Genomic DNA, 23,065 nt, shown 5'->3' with positions numbered 1-23,065 from the left:
TCCTGGTGTAACCGGCTTCCTCTCCCCGGATGTGGGACACAGGAGGCTCAAAGGGCGCGCACCAACCAAGCTTTGGCGCAGAGAGACTGTATGTTACGAATGTGTGGCAATGGCTGATCTTGACATCATGTGCGTGGCTGTGCAATTGCGCCCGGGTAACTGACTACTACTACTACTACAGTACTTACCATGTATCTATCTAGCTAAACTAACCAACCAAACTGGTTGGTCTATGGTCTTACAGGGTACTTGTCGATCGGGTGAAGTCAATCTTCGGTTGGAAGAATTGCAAACAATCGGAGTAGATTGCTCATATGATTGATTCTGTCATTTCTCATCATGTCTTCATTGTAGATCATTCCCCAATCTCCTGCGCATCTTCTCATCACTCGTCCATCATATCCGCTAAGTACATGCTGTGTAGGTGCTGTGAGGGGCCTCCAGGTCCTGGTCATTGATAAATATATAGTAGTAGTTTCACATACAGTATTTGTTTGTTACAATGAAATAAACAATCGCTCGCTAAAACAGGCAAAGACGCAATCGTAACATAAACAAAAGAGGTATAACCCCGAAATGACATGGTAATGTCGAAAGGAAGAATAAAAAATGTGTCAGAAAAAATACATTGGTTAGAGAAAGGAATGGGTGCTGGGGGCCCTCTCATCAGAATTCGTCTCGGTCATGATCAAGAAAACGTTGGAAGACATAGGAAACCCAAAGGATTGTTGTGGCCCCGCAGCCCCGCGAGGGCCGGGCCGGCAAGATAAGACAAAATGGGGAAAGACCAAAAGTATATGAAACAAGCCGGTTATTAAAACAGTATCCTGGTCGACATAGCCACTCACATCGCACTACTCGAAGCTTTCGTTCATGCCCTCATGCCGTCCCGACTCCGGCGGGGAGAGGGCGACCCATCTGAGCGGCTCGAGTCTCTTGAACCACGACGAGGCGAGTCATCTGACTTCTTCGCCAACTCTTGAAGACGGGCCATGACCACAGGGGAGTCGGAGTACAGAACACAGCCACGGGAGTACGTGCAGGGGTTGTACTTTTCTTCCTCGATCGCGAAATCCTCGTGCGCTGCCTCACGCGTGATCCGGGGGAAGGTGCGCAGGATAACATGACGAGTGGGGTCTTCCTTAGAGCTAAGGCTGCCCTCCTTGGGGGTGCCATACTCTTCCCAGTCATCATTGGAAACGGCATCGGCATCGGGCGACGGCAACGAGGCCAGGATCAGCTCTCGCTCCACGCGCGCAAGTCGCCAGGTCTCAGCTGCAAGCTTGACAATCTTGCGGACTGAGACGAGAAGAGCATCCAGGTTCTTCGGGTCGGCAAAGTGCTTGAGTTGGTCGATGATCTCGTCAACAATGACGGCCGCCACCACGTTGATCGATTGCTTGGCGTCCGAGGTCGTGTACGCCGCCTTCAGTGTCTGCTGTCTCCAGAACGCCTCCCGTCTCACGGACTTGCGGCGGATATCCATCGACAGCATCTGGAAGAAGGTATCGGCCTTATCGAACCGGCGGCCCAAGGTGAACAGGAAGGGATGGAAGATGCGGTAGGTCAAGGTCTTAGAAATGACATGCTGAACATATGCTGAACGAAGCTCGACGGATGCCGGGGTGTTATCAAGGAACGATGGTAGTTCCGATGGAAGTTTGGATAGAATGTCCTTGGGAGGATCAATTGGAAGGTACGAGAAGTGCTCCTTGGACAAGGAGACAATAAGCCGAGATAGTTGGCCGAAACAATCCAAACTAGATTTCGCAGATGTTTATCAGAGCACGTACATTTATAGCGTTATCAACATGTCATCATAGTCATCATCATGATCAGTCTATAGAAAAAGACAGGAGAACAGGAGAAAAGACAAAGGAAATGAAACAAACAAAAGACTGTGGTCTGGTTCTGGTTCTGGTTCATGTTCATGCAGAAAAGAAGAAAAATGCAAACATGACATCGAGATTAAAATGCAAAGATAATGCAGAAGAAAGAAAAAGAAAAGGAAAAAGAAAAGAACATCGGAAGATGAGAGATCATAAACGAAAGTCGGGTACTAAAACACATTCTCAATGCACTGGGTCACTTACAAGAATGTATCACCCTTCGTGCTCTTGAGGTCAGTGGCTTCTCCAAGGCTGTGAAGAGTCTTTCTCAACCTGTCGCAATCTTTGTCCAAATTATCAATGGTGAGGCGCATTCCATCCACCGCATGCTGAACCTGTTTCTCCTTGACAAGATTATCCTCCTCCAATTTCTTGTTCTCCCGCTCGCAGAATTCCAAGGCCTGGATCTTGTCCGAGAGCCGTCCCTCCAAGTCGGTCTTCTCATCAGCCCACTTCTGCTGCTGGTCGCTGTGCTCCTTCTCCATCTCTGCCACCTTCTCTGCGTGGCTGTTGTTGAGGGACTCGACTTCGCTAGCGTGGGCCTGACGAAGGTCCTCCATCTCCTTGGCGTTGGTCTCAATGGTAACCTCCAGTTCCTTCTGCTTGTCTGCGAGTTCGGTAGTTCTGGTTTCAAGTTCTTCCTTTGTCGAGCCCAGCTCGGCAACCTTGGAGTCAAAATCGGCTTGCAGTGTGTCGTGCGCTTCCTGCATCTGTTGCTTCTGGTTCTCGTAATCGTTCTTCATCGCGTCCTGCTGGTCGAGCAACTCGCGCTCGCGTGCCGCGAGAGCCTCAGCTGCTGCCTTCTCGTCTTCTGCCTTGATCTCCTCGAACATCTCCGTCAGCTCCTTCTTCTGAGTGGCAAGAGATGACTCCTTGTCTTGTCTGGCAGCCTCCATATCCCTCTCGTAGGTCTCATGTGCCTCTTGAAGGTTGGTGTTGAGGGTCTTGACCTCCTCCTCCAGCTCGGCCTTCGTCTGCGTTAGCTCCTCATTGGCCTTCTCCGAATCATGTAGCCTCTCCTGAAGGTCCTTCTTCTTCTCATTCTCGTTGCCCAGCTCCATGCGAAGTTCATTGATGGTATTCTTCAGTCTCGTTGATTCCTCCGCACTTTCACTGGCCGCCTTCCGCATCTGATTCTGCAGGGCATCGATGTAGAAGTCTTTGTGCATCAATTCCTGCTCATGTTGGTTCTTCATCTGCTTGAACTCGGACTCCCGCGCCTGCAACTTGCCCTTGGTGGTCTTGTAGCTATTGAGCAGCCGGCCGATGTCGGGAATGGCATCCTGGATCCTCTGGAGAAGCTCAATAGGCTCCTCATGTTCGTGCGGAGGCGAGATGGTACCTCCTTTGCCATTGAGAGGATGGCCATTGCCGAATCCCAGGTTCTGCAAAGCCTGGAAGGAAGCAGCCGACCCGGGGTCTATTGAGCCTCGAGGGGTCGGGTGCATGTTGGGGGAAGGTTGGTAATAGGCATACTGGGGGAGGAAGCCATTGGCGCTCATGATAGGCGAGTGATAGGAGGGGGGGTAGGGCGGTATGGCGGTTGGCTGTTGATGCATCCTCGCCGTCATTGGCGGAGGAGCCATCTGTGGAGACATCATGGGAGACATGTGCCCACGTGCTAGAGGACTGCTGACTTTCGGAACGGGTGAAGCGGGTTTCGCGACAGGCGAGACGTGTTTCTGTACAGGTGACACGGTCTTTTGCACAGGTGATGCAACCTTCTGCACTGGAGAATATTGTTGCACGGCGGGTGAAGCTGATTGAAATACGGGAGAAGCGCCTGGCGGTGTGGGAGAGGCACTCCTTTGCGACAGAACCGTTGCTTCCCGTATTGGCGAGGCGGGTTGGGCCATCGGTGAGGTATACTGCTGCACCGGAGAATGGTAAGGTCGAACTGGCGACGCAGATTGGTGCACCGGTGAAGTGGCACGTGGTGTAGCAGCAGCGCTCTGAGGACCAGGCGACATAGACTTGAAAGATGGGGATGCAGTGCGTTGGATTGGTGAACCGCTTTGAGGAATCGGAGAACCAGGCTTCGAAGCGGGAGTAGCGCTCGAGGGGGCGAACGTATCAGAGAAAGGAGTAGGTTGAGCGACCACAGTGTCGGCGAAAGGCTCAGACATCTCAGGAATATGCGAGTGAGTCTCTGGAGCTCCGGTGTTGGAGCCAAAGGGTGCTGCCACGAATGAGCTGTCCGCCTGGGGCTGCGGTTCCTCCAAGGGCTCCCACGACTGGGTCGGGACGAATGAAGAATCCAGCGGTGTCTGCGGTGCTGTTACTGGCGTCTCCTCGACTGTTTCAGCGGCGCCGCTAGCTTCAAATTGGAAAGGGTTGGTCTCGTGGTGCTCCTCAGCGTCACCCGCGTGTTGTTCCGATGTGCCTATTTCCTCCCAGCTCGACTCTTGTGGCTGTTCAGAATAGGTCTGCACATCGTTCACGTCGGATTGCTCAACTTGGGCGGGCTCAGGAACTTCCGGTTGCTCGAACCCACCCTCCTCGTTCGCCGGCGACTGGACTGGTGCCTCGTCTACGGGCACAGTCGAGTCTGGCTCGACGGAAGCCTGTGGTTGCTCCAGTTCTGGTTCTTGGTTTGGCACCGACTCTGACTCTTGTGCAGGTTCTGGTACGGTTTCAGATACGGGCTCTGTTTCTGCCGGCTGTGATTCGATCGGCGCCTCAGCTGCAGGTTCAGCTACAGCTTCAGTTTCGATTTGAGCTTCAGCGTCAGTGGGCGGTTGTTCGTGTTGCTGCTCGTCAGGTTGTATGTCTTGCTGTTCTTGCAGACCCTCTGGTTGCTCTTCTGCTTGTCCCGATGTGGGCTCAGGCTGAGCTGTCGGTGGCTCCTGAACTTGCTCTTCTACTTGCTGGGGCTCTGGTACCGGCTCTTCAGTGGAGACCTCTGGCTGCGATTGCTCTTGCTGCGGGTCTTGCTGGTCCTCCTGTTGGACCTCTTGTTGGCTCTCAGGCTGGACCGCTGGCTCCTCAGTGGAGAGCTCAGGTTGAGGTGCCTCTGGTGGTGGTTGTTGTTCCTCTGGCTCTGCTTGTTGTTCTGGTTCAGGGGTAGATAGCTCAGGCTGAGGTGTTTCTTGTTGTTCTAGTTGCTGTTGTTGTTCCTCTTGTTGTTCCTCTTGTTGTTGTTCAACAACAGGAGGGTCGGGCTGAGGTGTCTGATTACCAGAGGTCTCTTGGTTCTTGCCCTTCTTATTCTTTTGTTTGCTAGCGGACTTCTTGTTCTTTGCCATGGTGGGCGATAGTGATGCGTGCCCAAGTTAGAATAAGGCTGTAAGACGTGTTCCCAATAGCTAAAAAAGTAACACGGTCAGCGGAGACTAGATTGGGTGGCTGCGGGTTTAACACTGTACATTTGTAAGCGCGTTCGGCGGCGTCGTGATATATTCCGAGCTGATATAGATACAGAGCGAAACGCAGGGGCCCGACAAGGTAGGTGATCACACGGTCAGGCAGGAAAGAAAGTAAGAAAAAAAAATTTTTAGGGGGCAAGGAGAAAAGAGAGGGAGAAAAAAAATAATTAGGAGAATAGGGAAAAATGGAAAATAATGCTCAGGCCCGTTGAGCAGAATGTATGCAGGTGGGCGCAAATGGTAGGAATACACGGAAGACAAATCACCGGATGTCGAATGGCAAGTTTGCCAGTGGACAGACACTCCGGAAAGCCAGGATAGTTTTCCACACGCTGGCTCTTAAAATAGTTGAATTCTGAGGAATGGGATTCGAGAGAAGAGACGACGTTGGGGAAAAAGAGGGCAGCTAATAACCGGTTCCCAGTCACGCCCAAACAAGAAAAAAACTGCATCTACAAAGGGCTCCGGCCAGCCTCAGGGGGGCTGGGCGAGGCGCGACGGCGGACCGAACCTTAGAGGGCAATTGATACCCATTCTACCAGGGAGTCATAGACCGTAGGAGTCCGACTAGGCGAGAGAAGGCAAGAGTACACACTTGGGTGCAAGAAGGGAGTCATCGGAGTGGACCGAGGCGTTTGAGTCGGGACTCGAAGCGGATCCAATCAGCAGGCGGTGTCACCAGCATTGGGCATCAACGACTCGATCATTTGGGGGTGGCAGGGTGAATCAGAAGACGAGCAGCGGAGCAAGCGTCCTAGAGCATGCTATTTCGAGAGTCCAAGAGTCCGAGCTCTCTCTCACTTTCAAACACCGCCGAGGGGAAAGAAAGAGAGCGAGATGAGGGGGGGGGGGGGCAAGTCGAGTGGGCGGGGAGTGGACAACGCTAACCAACGATCGATGACATGTCGCTGTTGATATCCAGACGTTTAGGAGCCCACATGAATTGGCAGAACCTGAAACCCAATTGCTGCCGCGCTAATCGCAAGCAGTGGGGAGCGCCATGTTGAAGTGAGGCAGTTAGCCATGCATCGGGACCACCCAGGGTGTGCGGTGTAGGAACACCATGACTGACGAGCCAACACAGCGACCCGCTCACACTTCACTGGATGGAACTGCCCCAACCCCCGTTCAAGGCGAAAAGGAGGATTGATTCCATGATCCCTCCAGGATGTTGCTGCAGGTAAGGCGAAGATCGGGAGGGTCTGACGGTCATCATATCATATTTGACCGACATGCAGGAGAGTTTAGGCCGACAGATGAGGGGAGTGGAAGGAAAGATGTGTTTGCACCGTAAGGTGTCAGGGGCTGCAGGGAAGAAGAGTAGTAACTAACAGGAAAGATTTACTTGCTCACTGACCAATCCACATGACAGTTGACAGACCGACTTAGTCATGGCAGCCTTACTGTTGTCCTAACCAAGCTAACCAGTTTGGGAACCTCTACGCTCCCATGCACTAGTCCCAATATGGTTCACGTCACATGACTCACAATCACTGGAACTGGACCAATCAGCCCAATCCCAATCCAGCTTTCCAATCACGTGCACTCCGCCTCGAACCGCCTTTCTGCGCTTTCAACTTCCCAAAACCCCCCCCCGGCGACGACGACATCATAACTCGATCCGCCGCTGCCAATTGTCTACCTCCACACCATGTTCTTCGCTAGGCGATCGGTGGCTTCGGCGCGGCTCCTTCTGCGGAACCAGCAGCCCCGGCGATTCGACTCGCACGCAGCTCACCATGCCGAGCCTGTGAACGAGAGCTTCGGCGTACGTTCTCTCCCCTCCTCCAATGGGAACGCAAATGAACCCTCCCTCCCTACTACCCTCGCCCGACATTCACATCCCATTATACCCATTTGTGGCATTGGTTCCTGCATGAACGACTAAGCAAGGCTCTCGAAAAAAAGCTAACATCCTGATCTTACGCACCCATACAGCGCAGTTTCTACGTCACCTTCGGCACCTTCGCGTCCGCCTTCGTTCTGTACCAGGTGTCCAAGTCGAACGATAACTCCGGCTCCCCGTCATGGATCACCAACCTCATCCACAAGTGGACTCCGGACGAGAAGATCTTTGAGCAGAGAAATGCCATCCACACGGCCGCCATGGAGAAGGTCGCTCATGACCGTCACTTGTTCGCGAGTCAGGGTCCTCGCGAATTCATTGAATTGAAGCAGCCTGAGTACGTCATCACTTTCATTCCTTCTCCCCCCAATCATACCTCAATATGCGGAGTAGTACTAACCGGGGATCTTTTTTTTTGTTTTCTCTGTAGGGTCAGCTTCAGCGCCGTCGCTCCTTACAATGTCGCCCCCGGCCAGAGCGCCGATCTGAGCCATGTTGTCGCTCACTATCAGCGCCAGAATCAGGAGATGGAGGCCTCCCGTGTGGCCCGGATGCAGGACGGCAAGGTCGTGTCTCTTTATGAGTAGGCGAGCATATTGAACTAAGGCAAATGTGATTCTGTTGTTGTTGTTTTTTCTGTGTTATGAATATGTCGGTAATAGACATAGGAAGCAGGGCTTGTTGTACATATACCGGGCAGTGTTCAAGATTTTTTTTTCTTTATTCTTATTTTCCATCACTTATTTTCCGCAGATGCGGTTGTCTTCGGCATGGGCTTACTTAGAGATTATCTGCTGTAATCGCAAGCAATAGTTATGTCTGTAAGTCCCTGTCGATCAGTCTGGCCCCATAACTGATACTACTAATGCCCAATATAAACAGCAGAGCCAATAACATCACACCTTTATCTAAGCTAACGCTACTCACCATAAACCAGATTTCCTCAAGCCATGATATAGTACTTATACATATATAGTACTACCCACAACCCTAACTAAACAGCAATACCGATATCAACTCTACTAAGCACACCTAACCCCCAAAACCACCCTCCCGACCCCCTCAGACTTAACATCCAATCTCTCCTGAACATCGACCTCGACCCCCAGAGTCCCAGCAACGCCACCCAAAACAGCCAAAAACTCATCAACACCCCCACCAACCCCAAAATAGACCTTCTTCGCCGCGACCAACGCTGCCGCGCTCTGCTGCTGTCCTCCCGGCGCAGCAGCAGCACGACGCAACAATGCGACTAACGTCTCGGAGAACGCCCCCAGCGACGCAGGCGAGTAGATAGTCTCGGAGGCGAGGACGAGTGTTTGGGCGTAAGTTACTTCCTGGGTGGAAGAGGAGAAAACCAAATCCACGAAAGCGGGCGACCAGGCACCGGAGATGAAGGAGATGGTGATGCCGCGGGCAGAGAGGTCTTCTTGGAAGGATTGGATGAGGGTGGGGGTTATGTCGAGGAGTTCGTCTTCTTCTTTTTCTTCTTTTTCTGGCTCTCCTTCGGACGGGGAAGGGGAAGATTGTGTGTAGTGATACCATGTTAAGAGGAGGTTAGGGAGAGTGACGAGACGGAGAACAGCAGAGTTGTAGTCTGCGAATGTAAAGTGGGTTCTCTTGTTTTGCTGCTGCTGCTGTCCTGATGCTGGGCGGGAGAGGAGTTGTGCGAAGAGAGATAGTGAGGGGATGGCGGTGCCGGCGCCGAGCTGGAGATTATTGTTAGTATCCCATATGCTGGGGATTATTTAGGGTAGGTAGGTAGGTGTACAAACCTCAATGATATGTCTATCACCAGTAGCCGTCGACGCAGCCAGCTCATCGGTGTCAACAAGCACCTTGGCTAGGTCAACCGCACATTCCCAGGTCTTGAACCCGCCTTCGTAGAAATTGGGCTTGATGTCGCCTTTCTCCAGACCGGCAATTAATTCCTCGTTGTTCTCGTCGGGAGTATCCTCGGCCATGAGTTGGGCGCGGATGTCGAAGATGTCCCGACGAGCGAGGGTGAGGTGCTGGTTTGCAGGGGCAGTTTTGGTGGGTAGTCTGAGCTTGTTGAATGAGATTTGAGATGGGAGTGTAGGGATCTGTGGAGTGTTAGTTGTTGATACTTGATGTAACATAGGAGTAGGGTAGGGTAGATGAGGGATATATCTAAGTGATAGATACTAGAAGAGTGCCATATATTGAGTTACTCACCCATTCAGCCACATCATGTTTCTTAGCTGGAATCAGCTCTGGGAGTGTAGAACTCGCACCAGCATTCTGGTCACTGTGAGTCTCGTGAGTCTCGTTCATTTCCGTATCATCGATGTCGATATCGTCCCCCGCAAAGCCGAAGCTGAATGTGGATGTCATGATGTATTGGAGTTTTTTGTAAATAGTCACAGCTATCAACGACGAGAGCAGACAGAGGTATCTATGAAGGGAACTTTTGTATGCCGCTTGCACAGCCGAGTCCGATGTCTGAGAAGTAGAAGATGGATATCCAGCAGTGAGGTGGGGGTATCCTATGATCTACTTCAATGAAGGATTGAATAGTCTGAGCACCGTGTTGATCCGAAGGAAATCTCAAGACAGTTAGTCAATCTCAGAAAGACACTATTTCCGATATCTCCTGTCTAGACAGAGTCCGATGTATATTAGCCCGTCAATGCCTGGTTCTTTTCTCTTGTTGCTTCATTCGTCCAAATTTTGCATTTTCGTTATCGGGATGACTAAGCATTGTGATTGGGTGCTGAAACCGGTCCTATACATCGCGTATAGATTTGGTCTGAAGGACGATTGTTATCTTTATTTTGATTTTCATTGATATGACTCTATATAGTTACAAGGAGAATCCGTACAACTACTTGTATAATTGCTTGGCTTTAGAAGGTATAATCTGGTGTCATGACCGGGCCCGCAAAACTGCCACACAAGACCCTCTATCGTCTCACATTTATATATATATCGTAGAAACGCTCTATGTATCGTCCCAAACACGCAGATAACGAAGCGAACAAAAATGAATCACCAAGAATCCCTCTAAGCGGATCCGTTCTCGACCTTAGTCGCAGCCACAGCCTTCTCAAGAGCCTGAAGAGCATCGGCCAAGAGGTCCTCGGAGTCCTCAACACCGCAGGACATACGGACGAGGTCATCGAAGACACCAGCAGCCTCGCGCTGGTCCTTGGGGATACCAGCGTGGGTCATGCTGGAAGGCACCTCGCAAAGAGACTCAACACCACCCAGACTCTCGGCCAGAGTGAAGATCTTGGTGTACTTGCAGAAGAGGTGAGCGGCTTCCTGGCCGCCCTTGATACGGAAGCTCAGCATACCGCCGCCCATGCCGTTGCGGTGCTGCTTGACGGCAATGGCACGGTTGGGGTGAGAGTCAATGCCGGGGTAGTTGACGGCGATGACGTTGGGAGAAGCCTCGAGGGCCTTGGCGACGGCGGTGGCGTTAGTGGTGGCCTCGCGCGCACGCAGGTGGAGGGTCTTGAGACCACGGTGGGCGAGCCAGCAGTCGAAGGGGGAGGGGACAGCGCCGATGGCGTTCTGGAGGAAAGAAAGGCGCTCCTGCAGGCTGTCGGAGTTGAAGGCGGCGACACCCATCAGGACATCCTGAGATTATTCATGGTTAGCCTGATTCCCGTTGCTAGGGAGGAACGGGTGTCAGAGTTGAGCTTACAGAGTGACCGTTGATGTACTTGGTGACGGAGTGGACGACGATATCGGCACCGTGGTCCAGAGGGTTCTGAACGTAGGGGCTCAGGAAGGTGTTGTCGACGACAACCAGGATACCGTACTTGTGGGCGACGGCAGCGATCTTCTCGATATCGACCAGGCCGAGGGTGGGGTTGGAGGGGGTTTCGATCCAGACCAGCTTGGTCTCGTTGGGGCGGATGAGCTCCTCGACGTCGAGCTCAATGCAAGGCGAGAAAGTCACCTGAACGCCATGGGCGGAGGCAACCTTGGTGAAGTAACGGTGAGTTCCACCGTAGACATCGGAGACGGAGACGATGTGAGAGCCCGCGGCGAGAGACTGGAGGATGACGGCGGTGGTGGCAGAGCCAGAGGAGAAGGCAAGGGCATATTTGGCGTGTTCAAGAGCAGCAATGGCCTGCTCGAAGTTGTCACTAAATTCCAGCAGTCAATATCCATGCAATCAGTGTATCTCAGCTATCTCAGCTATGGCGATTCCGTTCTGACTAACCGGTTGGGGTTCGAGCTGCGGGTGTATTCGTAGAGACCGACGGGGTTTCCGACGCTGGTCTGCGCAAAGGTGGTAGAGAGGGAGATCTATGGGCCAGCTGATTAGCGCGTGCACGGTAGAAGTGAAGGCAGTGTTCGGAGAAGAATGCGGAACTGACAGGAGCAATGACAGCGCCGGTGGTAGGATCATGGGGAGCACCAGCGTGGACGGCCAAAGTTCCGAAGCGGCGATCCTGAGGGCTCGACGCTCCGTTCTGAGTGGGGAGAGCAACCATTGTCACGAATTTGGAGGGGGGAAGGAAGTTTAAAATGGAGTATACGAAATGGGGAATAATAGAAGGGCAAAAAAAAAAGAGAAAAAAGCAAAAAGTGAATAAATCAGAACAATAAGTCGCTGATAGTCTAAATGCGCGAGTACTTTGGTCTTGTAGAGCAGTTGAATGCTTAAAGACAAGAGGTGGATGATGAAATCACAGGGCCCCTGCAAGACGCAATGCTGTCTAATATAAGCAGGCCAACCTTCAAGGTTTCTAGGGTTGCGATTTGTAATGGGCCAAGGAAACGAGAGAGAAAAATAGATCGGTGAGACGCAGAATCCCAGGAATGATAACGAGACGAGCCGCGCACAGAGAGAGGGGGCAAGTTTGCTTGAAAATTTCTGGCTGATGCCGGGTTTCTTTTACGTTGCGCAGACTGGATGCTGGAGAACTATAGGACGAAGTGGTCGAGAGGGACCCGCGCCGAGTTCCAGAATCTTTCTTCACTTTCTTTTTCCTTTTTCTCCACCCCGCCATTTTAATCGCCGCCTTTAACCGTCGCATCGCCGACGCCCTTCCGTGCTGACAGCCGAGTTTAGTTCCCACTTCTATTAGTGAAGGTGTGTCTGCTTTGGTCTTGTAAGGTGTCATTTGCATCCCTATCTCTATCTACGTACGCCCTGATTTATCTAGAGTCTGCAACGGTGCCCCCCTTCCCCCCATTCGGCGTGATTGCACGGTCGCTGGTGCTGCAAGGGGAAGTAATGATCCATGGTTCCTGGGGATGGGCTCATACCATCCCTTCATTTCGACATCAAGAATCACTATTGCGCCAACCTGAACAATTAAATAAAGCCAAGATCATGTCATTATTCGTCTATCGATGGGATTCTTGATCATCTCTCCCTGCAACCTCCATCCCAACGTGGTATATCCAAATTTCCCCCCTTTACTTTTCACTTTTCTTTTGAACCCACTGCATGTAAGTAGTAGTAGTAGTGTACAATGCAATCCCATCCACGGAAAGCTCTCGTATTCTTCCTCTCCAAAACAAAGCAAGTCATCAATCACCACCATGAAATTGGACCCAATCCGGCCATTTGCATGGATCCCTATATCACAAACATGTTAGACTGTCTTCAACATAGATAATATATATGAAGTAAGGCAAGTCACTCACTATAATCGAATATGGGGGTTTCCGCTCGATGGCGGCGGCATCTCCTAGATCCGGCGCATTCGGGATCTGGTCGTGCCATTCTTCCATCTCAACGCGGAATCGAACAACTTCACCAACATCAAAGTAGAACGTGGAGCCATCTTCGTTCTCCCAGATCCAGACTTGATCCGCGTAGTCACTGACATCAGTTAGCAAGGTGGAGAATTGCAGAGCTAAATTAGGTGGTACACTCACAATCTGGCGCCATCCAGGAGTAGATCCGGGGGCACGAGGATATCGTTGAAGAATTCCACGGCAACTAGTGAGTGTCAGCATCATATTTTGTCATATACATGGGTATACAAATGAATGCCCACCCTTGATGCCATGTTCTGTCGCACTCGAGATCTTCCCAAGCATAATCTCGCCCTTGAACGGGCGGAAGACTATCAGACGGAATTTGACTGTCACTAGGTCAGTTTCTCTGCTACACTATAAGAGAGAGAGATGATGGTAGATAGGAAAAAGTAACATACCATTTACATTAACAAGTCCAGTACCATGGCCAATCAGACCATCTGAAGACTCTAGCAGGTCATAGAAACCAATACATAGGCCGATTTTTTGAATGACCTGACCGCAAAGAGGTCAACGATGTTCACCCACAAGCATGGCTCGCAGACCGTGCTAAACATGAAGCACATAATAAGAGGAGAATCACGCGCTGGAACATACTTTATTGGCATACTTCTCGTTGATGTTATCTTCGAGAGCCACAGCGCTATATTTGGAGAAATCCTCCGGGGAGATCTGGATAAGATCCGAGATCGTAGTCTGAGAGATACAGGTCAGCTCATACTCCAATGGAGAAGTGGAAGTAGTAGTCGATCACTAACAAGAATGAACATGATGAATCGAGTCGCTTGACGTAGCGCTCAAACGGCCGGCGGGGAAGAAGAAGAAAAAAGATAAGGACGACGGAGATGATAGATTCAGGTTCTTGTCCTTTCTTTCTATTCCAAGACAAGCATTCGGGTGGGAGTATTCAAGTGGTCGGGACTCAATCCCATATTAGAAAGCTAGTTCAAAGCTAGTTCAATTGTCCTCCATCCAGCAACCATTTTACAATTATTATATTGGAAATCACTTTTAGCAGCAGCAGCTCAATGCGAGAACCCCTGGCATCCAGCCAATGGCAGCCGGCGGATCTGCCATGAAATTTTTGCCTGGACAGTGAGGTTGGCCCCACGTGAGCGGCACGCGATTCCTGATTCTGCTCGGAACGGAACAACCAAAGAGGCTCTGTCACTGAATCTCCGGCCGCCTTTTATTGAGTTGCGCCCTCGTCAAGTCTTCGCAATGTCGGGAGGATGGCGTGCATGCTGTTTCTCTTCGAAGGTCGTCTGAGATCTTCTCGCCATGAACTCCCAGGGGTTCTCTTTTCCTCCTCCCCCTCCCCCTCCTCCCTCTCAGCAACAACAACCGCAACAACCGCAACCGCAGCAGCAACAATACCGTCACCATAATGCCAACTACCCTTCGCAATATGGCGGTCAGGGATATCACGGCCAACGAGGTGGTCATGCTCATGGCGGCCACTTCAGAGGACGTGGGAGGGGCTATGGTAACCGGGGAGGCGCCCGTGGAGGTCACTTTATGACACCAGATAACCGCGCGTACCCTACCGCTACACCGTCTACTGGCTACGCTCAGATGAACTACTCTGGGTATGCCACGCACCCCAACCCAGTAGCCCAAGTCACTCCTTCGCCATCGCAAAATTTCCAACGGGCTCCGAATGCTTCTTCCTTCCCTCCTTCGCAACCTTATGCGCAATCCGCAGCCCGGGTGCCGCCTTACCAAGGCCAGCCTAACTATGGGGGAGCTTACACTTCGCCTACGGCTCAACCTGGGTCTATGTATCCTTCGGTTATGCCTGCCCAGCAACCGGTCAACCAGCCAGTTCAGACGCCGATGGTTGCCCCTCCTATGCGCTGGGGGTTTGAGCAAACGGGACCGGCAGGCTCCTTCGCCGGAGCTCAGCGCGGCGGACATTTCAACGGTTACAACGCTCAGTCACATACTGGGGATAGAACAGCACACTATGCCAACAAGCGCGATCATAATGCGGCCTTTGGGAAGCCCCAGTCCGTCGCACCCCGAGTTCCCGCACCGCCTCCGGTTCCCAGCTTCGGAAATCCTCTTCCCGTCAAACCCCCGCCACCAGCTGACGCCACACGGAAGCCAAAGAAGAAGAAGAGAAAGCACAATCAGCTTGGATTGACCCCGAGAACCGAAGAGCATGAGTCGAGCGAGGATGAGGACGATGTGGATGAAGAAGCGAGATTAGCCGGAGGAGCTGCCGACGCCGCAGCTCTCAAGATCACATATCGCGGGAAAACTTCCACATTGCAGTCGCCGGAAGAAATTGCGGCCTGGATTGAGGAACGGCGAAAGCGGTATCCGACGCAGGCGAAAGTGGAAGAGAAGAAAAAGGCCTTGGAAGAGGCGAAAAAAGCACGCCAAGAAGTACAGCGGCAGAAGGACCAGCGAAAGCAAGAGTCAAAGCGAGCGCAGAAGGACGGTCGGAATAAAAAAGCGCACGACAAGCAATCTAATGACCAACCGGCCGATCCCATGGATGCTGCAGCGAAGGCGAAGGAGAAGGCGGACAGACTGCGGCGAAAGCTCATGAAGGAAGAGAAACGGGTGGCCAAAGCCGAGGCAGATGCTGAAAGGGCTTTGCTGAGGGCTGAGGCACTGAAAAAGGGATCAACCGATGCCAATGTAGACGAAAGTTCGGCCACCGCACAAGTCCCACCGGCTCCAGAAACTGGAATCAAGGCAGATGCAGATTCGGAAGACAAGTCTGTCAAGCCCGGGCCCGCTGCGGCCGACGGATCAGAAGTCACCAACGGCGACACGACGTCTGCAACAGACGTCAGAATAGACGCTGGGAAGCCCGAAGAGGCTGGGGATGAGGCCAACATCTCGTCTCAAGATGACTCCGATAGCAGCGATTGGACATCATCCAGTGGGTCAGATTCCTCGTCGGATGAATCCGACAGTGACTCGGACTCTGCGCCGGAGGAGGCGACTACTCGACGAGAAGGACCGGAGCGGGTGCCGCCACCCCCTCGCGAGAGTAAGAAAAAGCCATGCCATCACTTTGCTCGAACCGGTCGCTGCAGGAATGGAGATAGATGTCGGTTCTCGCACGAGGCACCTGAGCGAGGAAAGAAAGCGACGAAGCCAACGGAGCCGAAGGGGCGAAAGGGGCTTCTACAAGCGGTGAGTCCAGGAATCCCTAAGCTTATGCTCCTGAGAACGTGACTAATTATGTGCAATTACCAGCTCCTGGACCGCCAAAAGGGAGAAGAAGACCGAAAGGTCATGGAAGCAATTGCATGGCTCGGGGAAAACGGATTCCTAGATGCGCCCAAGGCACAAGAGGACACTAACAACAAGTCGATTTCGGTGACCGAAGGCACGGAAGCTCCGCAGCAGGCAGCCCCCAAGGACACAATCTCGGGGCAGGAAACTGATGCTGCCCCCGTGACTGCCTAGTATATAGTGTGGCACCATCTCGAAGGCCGTATCGTAGTGTGCTGTATATACATAGCTAGACTAACGCATTATAGTACGTCTCGTGTCAGGCTCCATCGCGCTCGAGCACTTGATATTAGTGACTCGTGCCTGTAGGCTGTATAGTGGGGAGTCATTTCAGTGTTCTCTCTTTAGTCCAGGATCGAGCTCAGACAAATCAGAGTTCGGCCATTGAGTATAGAAGCACTTCGGACGAGAGCGTAAAATTGCCATCGCACCATAGTGGCCACCGGAGCTCACTAACAAGGCGATGCGGCTGCAACCTCGGTTTGAGCCGACTATAGATAGTAGGAAGTCAGGAAGATGGGAAGGATGGATGGGTGGGATGGGTGGGATGGGTGGCGCCTCCCCGCTTCGCGCTGCGCTTGTGGGTTAGCTCAAGTTGTTAGTGCTCTCGTAGATAATTTTTTAGCTCCTCGCTGTACACTAAGTGAGGACTTCGAATGCTGGCATAAACGCTCGGACGGAGTTCATTTCCCATGATAGTCTAGACAGGATGGATGCCTAGCGAGGGCGTGGGTCTTGAATATCCATACAGGATTAGAATGCCTACCTGACGGTCTCCGAAGGAGAGAACACAAGGAGGAAGGCAAGAAAAGTCTAGCCCATAGTGAGAGTAGTGTACATAGTAGGTAGTCCAGGGGGAAGAATGATGTCGGCGTTAAGTAGAACGATAGACTAAGTCGATGGAGGGGAGGTTCGAGGGGTGGGGGAGGGATAATCCTTAACGAATTGGGAGTTGAAGTGGATGAGAAGCTTTGTGTCTAAATTACTGGATAAGGAAAGCGTGAACTTTGGGTCACTGGGAGAGGAGCCGAGAGAACTGGATACTCCTAAAGGAGTACCGCTCCGAGGAAGAGAAAGAGATCAGGGCGAATAAAGAGGTTCGTATAGCAAGTACTATGGACCCCTGGTTTGTGGACAGGGATCTCGATAGTGTGGTGGGTGGCTTAGATCCTGGAGATGTGATGTCTCAGTTCATTGAATCGCTTCTGAGCTTTGTATTGAACAGTATTTTAGTTAGATGGAATACTATATGGGAGTAGTCGGGTAGCTGCTTAGTTGGATACTACCGCAGGCCAAATTAATAATCGTGATCGGCCGCATCCACATGTCAGTTCCGCACATCCTGATAAGATAGACTGTTGGACACTAACAGCCGTCCAGTCGGATAGCCAATGTTCTCTCATGATACTTGCATTCAATTCCAATAGAAAAGAGCAAGCGTAGAAGGACTTGTGTTACAGCACGTCAGAAAACAAATACAATCATACATCCAACAAGAGAGAAGGTTCCAGACAGACAGACAGACAGTACTAATAATACGGTGCCCTCGAGCTAGTCCCGAACGAGGGCATCAGCAGCTCCCACAAACTTTGGAGCGGAGTGGAACATGTCGGCGAGGGTTAATTTCATTTCTGCCCAATGATCGTCCGCGTGCCCTGAATTGTTGCTGCAGGAATTGGGAAAAACGCCCCTGAGCAGATACCACCTTTTCTGCCAATAATGCCTCTCTCAATCGTATCGAGGGCTATATTTACTTACACTTTTTTCCAAGCGTCTCCTTGGCTTGTCGCTAAGGAAGTCATTCAAAGTCCGGACTCTCGCGGATAGGTCATATAAAATTTGCCATCTGTCTAAGTATGTATCTAGTGAGAGCTAGCCACTGTAGCCGACGAACCCCCGGTCGGCGAGCGAAAAATAGTACCATTGGAAAGACGCTACACCCGAGTCGGGCCTGAACTCTCCCAAAATGGACGAGAATGAGGGGATCCGAACCGGACTTCCACCGGAAGATGAGGCCAGAAGAGAAAGCAGTTGAGCGACTAGTGACGCCCAAGGGGGATTAGCGCAAGTGGAGGAGGTCCGATACAGCAGGTACGCCCGGTACGCTAGACCATAGGCTGGGCTGGTGTGGCCAGGAACAGGAAGGTCCGGATGTCCACTAGTCACAGGGTCATCCAATCCATTGTGCCCTGCGTCGGTCTGTCCGCAATGACAATGGATCCCCCCCTCCTCCTCCTCTCGTGTTTTTTTCCCACTTGATTTTCGCCGTCTGGGTCAGAGTCGGGCAATTTGGACTAAGAAGGTAACCTAGTCTAACTTAAGCCAGGTAGGCAGTAGTGTGCGAGTAGACTAGTCTAGTATCTACTTAGTAACTTTTCTCCAGTCCAGTCAATACTCACGGACTAGTAAGTATACATAGACATCCTCCTCCCCCCTCCCCTGTGGTTCGTTCCTTCCTCTTTTCTCTTCTTTCTTTCCCTTCCTCGTGCGATTTCCCCATTCGACGTCTGTCCTTCGTTCTTTCGTCGTCTGCATCTACTGACTCACCCCGGTTCACTCTTTTTGACCGTCGAGACTATCCTTCCTCTCCCTCTCTCCCACTTAGAAGTCATTCTTTTACTTCTGTACCACCCACACTTGCATCGCGTATTTACGCTTGTATATCGCATACTATCCATTCCCCGTTATTGTGCCGAGTCATTCTACTACTCACATATACTTCTCCACCAACATCCATCAATATGCGTTCCGTCTTCTACCTTGCTCTCAGCGCCATTGCGTCTCTCGCGGCCGCTTCCGACAACCCGTTCAACGTCCCTGAGGGTGGCTACACCTTCACCGCGGGCAGCCCGACTACTCTCACCTGGGACCCGACTACTAATGGCACCGTCACCCTGAGACTCCAGTGGGGTGCTGTCTTCACCACCACCACGGGCGACCTTATTGCCGGTAAGCTCCCGCTATGGATATGGTGTGGAAATTTTTGATGAGATAGGTGCTGACGAGACCATTTAGGGAGCATCGACAACTCTGGTAGCTACTCCTGGACTCCTTCTGCCGATCTTGCGGCCCGCTCGGACTACACCGTTGAGATCATCGATGATGATAACACGGACGATGTTAACTACACCCCGCGCTTCTCGGTTTCCGGTGCTACTGGAGCGGTGACCACCAGCACTGCCTCGTCAACCACGTCTTCTGCTTCCAGCACTAGTTCTTCCACCGACCAGACCTCCACCGTGAGCGCCACTACTCTGTCTACTACCACCTCGAGCGCTAGCTCTTCCACCTCGACCACCACGGCTGCCTCGAACTCCACCGTTTCGGCGACCTCCTCCAAGACTGCCTCAACCAGCTCTTCGAACACCGCGAGCTCCAGCGCTGCTACCGCCAGCGTCACCACCGTGTCCACCAACGCCGGTATGGCCAACCAGGTCTCTATTGGCATGATGGCCCTTGTCTTTGGTGCTGTTGCGCTCATCTAAAACTATGACGTTCTGATTTCTCTGCCCGCCTGAGGGCTGCCAATTCCGTGGTCGGGTGATGATACCTTTTCTTTACTTTCTGGTACATAGATTTTTGAGTACTATTTACGCCTTCTTGCATCCCCCATTTTACTCTTCTCACGCCCTCTTTGAGCTTTCTTCTTCACGTGCCCTGTTGGATTGTCAAGGATTGCATGGACCTTTCCCGTTGCTGAAGAATATCCTTTGTGTCTCGGAAAAAGATGTTACAGATCCCGGCTTTCTCTGCCATTTTCGCTCCTGGCGATGGTATGGGTATGTTAATTATTACTACGACATTGTTTTTGTGCCTCCGGATGGATGGACCTAATGGGTTGGACATCGGACTTTACGGAGTATGTAGATATGGATTGTGTAATGAATGACTACTGGCCTATCATGCATGCATTAGACAGATGACTCGGAGCGCCCCTGGACGAAGGGGTCGGTGCGTCGTAGCTGTGTGTACACGGGACCTGCATGGTGAGCCCGGTGAAGATTCTGACGGGGTGGAGATGGGCATACCTTGCATGGCCCACTAGACTGCAGAAGACCGTCTGGGATAAGTTGGGGACATGCAGGGTAATGCTAGAGTGGAATGGAAAATTCGAAGGATTATAAGACGATATATTAATGAGCCCAGGAAAACGAATCCGACAAGTACGTAGCCTCAATAAAAGGCATGATTTAATAACCAAATACCCCATAGGTAGGGCCGAGCAATGCCGGCTAACAGATAAAGTGAAACAAAACAATCTAACTATATGATAGGGATAGATCTAGAATATTATAGACTCCGTCCCCTCAACCCTTTCGAAATTAAGGCCGGTAAGTAAAAAAAAAAAAAATGAGCGTACGTAAAATGACAATGCGAAAAGGAAAATCGAAGGAGATGATCCAGACCCATTGGGCAAAGAAAAGGGCTCCACGGTAATCAAACCCAACCGTTAAATAAAGGGTCCACCCGAGTAAGTAAGTTAAGTAATCCAAGTTATCCACCGACGGACGGGCAAAACTTCGGTGTGTGGAGACTGGAGAGAGGCTGACTGAGTGAGTGACTGACTGACTCTTGAGATTTGAGATGGGTAATTTGATTACACTGTAAGTTACTGGGCGAACTTTTTTTTCTTTTTTTCTTTCTTTTTCAACTTGAAGATGAAAAAGATATTCCTTTTACTGCTACTGCAGTTTATTTATGGATATTATATCGAGGTTTAACTCCGATATTATTATCAAATATTGGTTGGTGAAATGCAGTATATTGATTTGATTGGGATTTGCTTTTCTTTGCCAAGATGACAGGACAGACACAACAGATGGATGGTATCGTGGGCCTTTTGTTTGTTTGGGGGGGTTGTTTTGGGACCTGCAAGGCACGTGAGGGGTTCAGTTGTCTTGATTTTTGGTTTCGGGTGAGTTCCATGGTAATAGACAGTCTTCTTGCCCGAGGAGAACCATATCTTGATAGCTGTCCCTATTATAGATGAGTTTTTTTTTTTTTTTTTTTTTTTTTTTTTTCTGTTTTCTACCCCTGAGACAGACGGTGATGTAAGGATGGTTGGGGGAGGTAGTAATTTAGGGACTTCGTCTCGAGGAAAAAGATTCTTTGTTTGAGACTGTCTATCTGTCACCTGAGCAGGGAAGCTGTATTGTATGCATGTTATGCAATGATACTAAGCCAGAATTATGTGCAAACTGTACGTTAGTAGTTACAGCAGCTGACATTGGAATCGATGAAGAAAGTCAGTCCGAGAGGAAATCAGGGAAAACGACAAGCACGGATGTAATCGATATTGGGATTGACTTGATCGGCGGGAGACTTTCATTTATCTTGTGCGGGGAGGAATATCATTGGTGGGTTGGCGTGAGGGGATAGGGGGAATCTTAATTTCCGTTGGCACTTCAGAGTATTCAACTTGGATTCGGGATTATCGTTATCAATTTAAGCACTTTGGAGCTGTGCAATGGCCATCGCTATGCTCATGCGTTTTTGATGATCTATTCCCATCAACCCGTCCGCAACTTGGCGCAAGGTCTCTACGTACGGATCACCGCTTATCTGTGATGCGATCTCGGATAGATGTTTCCCGTACGCCCAGATATCGTTCTGTTGACGTTGTTCAAAGGGAAGATCACACGGTGGAATGTCGCTTAGAACCTCGGGTGCACACCATTCAGACGTGTATCCGCCGATGCCGCTGATGTCGATGAGCACTGCGTTTCCGTCGGCGTCGAGAACAATATTCGACGATTGCAGGTCCATGTGAGTTTTCTTTGCCTCGTGGAAGCGATTCAGCGCGGTTCCGATCTGGATGGGCCATTGCTTCCAGCGGTGTTCTGTGACGCGACGATCGGAGAGGACCTGCTGTAGTGTCCCTCCGAGATATGCTTCTAGTAGAATGCCCGTCACAACCAGTGGTAAGCCGGTGTCCCAGTCAAAGGACTTGTAAGGGTTCGTAGATACGGCAATCCCAGCTGCCTGCACTATGTTTGGTACTCCAGCGAAGTAGTTGAGGTTCTCTAGTTCCTTGCGAATGACCTCGGTATCGTGACGTCGATAGAGAGGGCGGTCCACTATCTTGAGGACGTATCGCGTTTTGCGGTGGCAGACCCAGAGTACCCCGGCCGTGATTTCAGTAGCACCCGTCAATTCTTTGTGATGAAATTGTCGGAAAGAGGGGAATTCGTCGCATGAAGGATAGGCGACGCTGCGAAAGTCTTCTCGGATGTTGCATCTTAGAGCTGTAGTGGGATTTGGCAAGGTGCCAGAAGCATCGTCAAGCTGGAGCTCCCTTTCATGACCGGTTGCTGTTGGATCTCCTAGGATGATCTCTGTTACGGTGTACGGGATGAGAGGAAGCAATTTGTAATCTATTCGTCGAACAAAGCTCTGGAAGAACTCGCGCCGTTCACGCTTGGTGGTTTGCTGCTCTCCGGCGTTGTCGAGGTGGAGGTTGGCGGTCGGGCCTACTAGTGTCACTTTAATCCACCATTTGTTGCCTTCGATGTAATAGATTAATGTTTGCGAGCGACTGATGGGTACCGCATTTCTTTCTGTCGTATTGCCCAGCTCCTCGGAGTATTTTTTGAGAGCAGTGCGAGCTGAGTATTTAGTCATATTGTCCTGAATGAACACAGAAGTCTGGGTATATCTGTTGTGCCAATGCACGGTAAGTAGGTAAATAACAAGTGCACGGGACAGCAAACATGACTAATCCATGTAGAAGTGCAGTGACTGATTAGTTAATAGTTAGTATGACTTCTAACTCAATGCAAAGACGCCATCGCTTAGCCACTGGTGCATATTGCAATTCAGTTAGTGCAACTGATGCCCCATCATGTTGAGAACTCGACCGATGCACGGGCATAATATCCTCGGACTTAGACTCCCAGAATGAAGTAGTTCATCCCGATGCATATAGTATTGTATAGTGGCTTATCTCGGGTGCCTATTTAGTA

At 51.1% G+C, this 23,065-nt stretch overlaps 9 protein-coding genes across 9 annotated transcripts; 3 read left to right on the top strand and 6 right to left on the bottom strand.

Annotated features, from left to right (window-relative positions):
* Positions 1-769: 769 nt before the first annotated feature.
* BO85DRAFT_53778 (uncharacterized protein) lies at positions 770-1,833 on the bottom strand. The gene is made up of 2 exons (XM_025665462.1): positions 1,794-1,833; positions 770-1,711 (listed from the first exon to the last, which is right to left on the bottom strand). Exon 2 carries the CDS (start codon positions 1,493-1,495, stop codon positions 872-874), a length of 624 nt encoding a protein of 207 aa, XP_025514493.1. The 5' UTR covers positions 1,496-1,711; positions 1,794-1,833; the 3' UTR covers positions 770-871.
* BO85DRAFT_53686 (uncharacterized protein) lies at positions 1,793-5,307 on the bottom strand. Its single transcript, XM_025665461.1, has 2 exons — positions 5,255-5,307; positions 1,793-5,194 (listed from the first exon to the last, which is right to left on the bottom strand). The coding sequence occupies exon 2, from the start codon at positions 5,132-5,134 to the stop codon at positions 2,090-2,092; it is 3,045 nt and encodes a 1,014-aa protein (XP_025514492.1). The 5' UTR covers positions 5,135-5,194; positions 5,255-5,307; the 3' UTR covers positions 1,793-2,089.
* Positions 5,308-6,905: 1,598 nt separating this feature from the next.
* BO85DRAFT_374736 (putative NADH-ubiquinone oxidoreductase 178 kDa subunit) lies at positions 6,906-7,687 on the top strand (the record flags this gene model as incomplete). Its single annotated transcript, XM_025656141.1, has 3 exons — positions 6,906-7,022; positions 7,193-7,437; positions 7,531-7,687. The coding sequence occupies 3 exons, from the start codon at positions 6,906-6,908 to the stop codon at positions 7,685-7,687; spliced, it is 519 nt and encodes a 172-aa protein (XP_025514491.1).
* Positions 7,688-7,953: 266 nt separating this feature from the next.
* BO85DRAFT_450595 (protein-histidine N-methyltransferase) lies at positions 7,954-9,758 on the bottom strand. Its single transcript, XM_025660415.1, has 3 exons — positions 9,297-9,758; positions 8,862-9,184; positions 7,954-8,798 (listed from the first exon to the last, which is right to left on the bottom strand). Exons 1-3 carry the CDS (start codon positions 9,453-9,455, stop codon positions 8,123-8,125), a joined length of 1,158 nt encoding a protein of 385 aa, XP_025514490.1. The 5' UTR covers positions 9,456-9,758; the 3' UTR covers positions 7,954-8,122.
* Positions 9,759-9,882: 124 nt separating this feature from the next.
* BO85DRAFT_423576 (cystathionine gamma-lyase CYS3) lies at positions 9,883-11,999 on the bottom strand. The gene is made up of 4 exons (XM_025658011.1): positions 11,453-11,999; positions 11,296-11,381; positions 10,771-11,218; positions 9,883-10,703 (listed from the first exon to the last, which is right to left on the bottom strand). The coding sequence occupies exons 1-4, from the start codon at positions 11,567-11,569 to the stop codon at positions 10,125-10,127; spliced, it is 1,230 nt and encodes a 409-aa protein (XP_025514489.1). The 5' UTR covers positions 11,570-11,999; the 3' UTR covers positions 9,883-10,124.
* A 391-nt stretch (positions 12,000-12,390) lies between these two features.
* Positions 12,391-13,996, bottom strand: BO85DRAFT_478910 (DNA-directed RNA polymerase III subunit RPC25). The gene is made up of 7 exons (XM_025662919.1): positions 13,607-13,996; positions 13,446-13,544; positions 13,247-13,343; positions 13,088-13,174; positions 12,966-13,029; positions 12,732-12,909; positions 12,391-12,663 (listed from the first exon to the last, which is right to left on the bottom strand). Exons 1-7 carry the CDS (start codon positions 13,616-13,618, stop codon positions 12,619-12,621), a joined length of 582 nt encoding a protein of 193 aa, XP_025514488.1. The 5' UTR covers positions 13,619-13,996; the 3' UTR covers positions 12,391-12,618.
* A 48-nt stretch (positions 13,997-14,044) lies between these two features.
* BO85DRAFT_450591 (CCCH zinc finger protein) lies at positions 14,045-16,366 on the top strand. Its single transcript, XM_025660414.1, has 2 exons — positions 14,045-16,001; positions 16,065-16,366. The coding sequence occupies exons 1-2, from the start codon at positions 14,130-14,132 to the stop codon at positions 16,275-16,277; spliced, it is 2,085 nt and encodes a 694-aa protein (XP_025514487.1). The 5' UTR covers positions 14,045-14,129; the 3' UTR covers positions 16,278-16,366.
* A 2,478-nt stretch (positions 16,367-18,844) lies between these two features.
* Positions 18,845-19,588, top strand: BO85DRAFT_489348 (GPI anchored serine-threonine rich family protein; the record flags this gene model as incomplete). The annotated part of the gene is made up of 2 exons (XM_025663598.1): positions 18,845-19,052; positions 19,119-19,588. The coding sequence occupies 2 exons, from the start codon at positions 18,845-18,847 to the stop codon at positions 19,586-19,588; spliced, it is 678 nt and encodes a 225-aa protein (XP_025514486.1).
* A 1,506-nt stretch (positions 19,589-21,094) lies between these two features.
* BO85DRAFT_450587 (kinase-like protein) lies at positions 21,095-22,731 on the bottom strand. Its single transcript, XM_025660413.1, has one exon. The coding sequence runs from the start codon at positions 22,722-22,724 to the stop codon at positions 21,549-21,551; it is 1,176 nt and encodes a 391-aa protein (XP_025514485.1). The 5' UTR covers positions 22,725-22,731; the 3' UTR covers positions 21,095-21,548.
* Positions 22,732-23,065: the final 334 nt, after the last annotated feature.

This window comes from Aspergillus piperis (genome assembly GCF_003184755.1).
Source record: "Aspergillus piperis CBS 112811 unplaced genomic scaffold BO85scaffold_12, whole genome shotgun sequence".
Lineage (NCBI taxonomy): Eukaryota > Fungi > Ascomycota > Eurotiomycetes > Eurotiales > Aspergillaceae > Aspergillus > Aspergillus piperis.
This window is presented reverse-complemented; position numbering and strand designations above follow the sequence as displayed.

Excerpts from the sequence above, each read along its gene's own strand:
- BO85DRAFT_53778 (XM_025665462.1), bottom strand. The coding sequence starts at position 1,495 with ATGCTGTCGATGGATATCCGCCGCAAGTCCGTGAGACGGGAGGCGTTC.
- BO85DRAFT_53686 (XM_025665461.1), bottom strand. The coding sequence starts at position 5,134 with ATGGCAAAGAACAAGAAGTCCGCTAGCAAACAAAAGAATAAGAAGGGC.
- BO85DRAFT_450595 (XM_025660415.1), bottom strand. The coding sequence starts at position 9,455 with ATGACATCCACATTCAGCTTCGGCTTTGCGGGGGACGATATCGACATC. Across the intron at positions 9,185-9,296 it reads AACATGATGTGGCTGAATGG|ATCCCTACACTCCCATCTCA; the intron begins GTGAGTAACTCA and ends AACACTCCACAG. Across the intron at positions 8,799-8,861 it reads ATTGAGGTTTGTACACCTAC|CACCGCCATCCCCTCACTAT; the intron begins CTACCTACCCTA and ends GCTCGGCGCCGG.
- BO85DRAFT_423576 (XM_025658011.1), bottom strand. The coding sequence starts at position 11,569 with ATGGTTGCTCTCCCCACTCAGAACGGAGCGTCGAGCCCTCAGGATCGC. Across the intron at positions 11,382-11,452 it reads CCGGCGCTGTCATTGCTCCT|ATCTCCCTCTCTACCACCTT; the intron begins GTCAGTTCCGCA and ends GCTGGCCCATAG. Across the intron at positions 10,704-10,770 it reads AGTACATCAACGGTCACTCT|GATGTCCTGATGGGTGTCGC; the intron begins GTAAGCTCAACT and ends GAATAATCTCAG.
- BO85DRAFT_478910 (XM_025662919.1), bottom strand. Across the intron at positions 13,175-13,246 it reads TGGACTTGTTAATGTAAATG|TCAAATTCCGTCTGATAGTC; the intron begins GTATGTTACTTT and ends ACCTAGTGACAG. Across the intron at positions 12,910-12,965 it reads CTCCTGGATGGCGCCAGATT|TGACTACGCGGATCAAGTCT; the intron begins GTGAGTGTACCA and ends AACTGATGTCAG.
- BO85DRAFT_450591 (XM_025660414.1), top strand. The coding sequence starts at position 14,130 with ATGAACTCCCAGGGGTTCTCTTTTCCTCCTCCCCCTCCCCCTCCTCCC. Across the intron at positions 16,002-16,064 it reads GAAAGGGGCTTCTACAAGCG|CTCCTGGACCGCCAAAAGGG; the intron begins GTGAGTCCAGGA and ends TGCAATTACCAG.
- BO85DRAFT_450587 (XM_025660413.1), bottom strand. The coding sequence starts at position 22,724 with ATGACTAAATACTCAGCTCGCACTGCTCTCAAAAAATACTCCGAGGAG.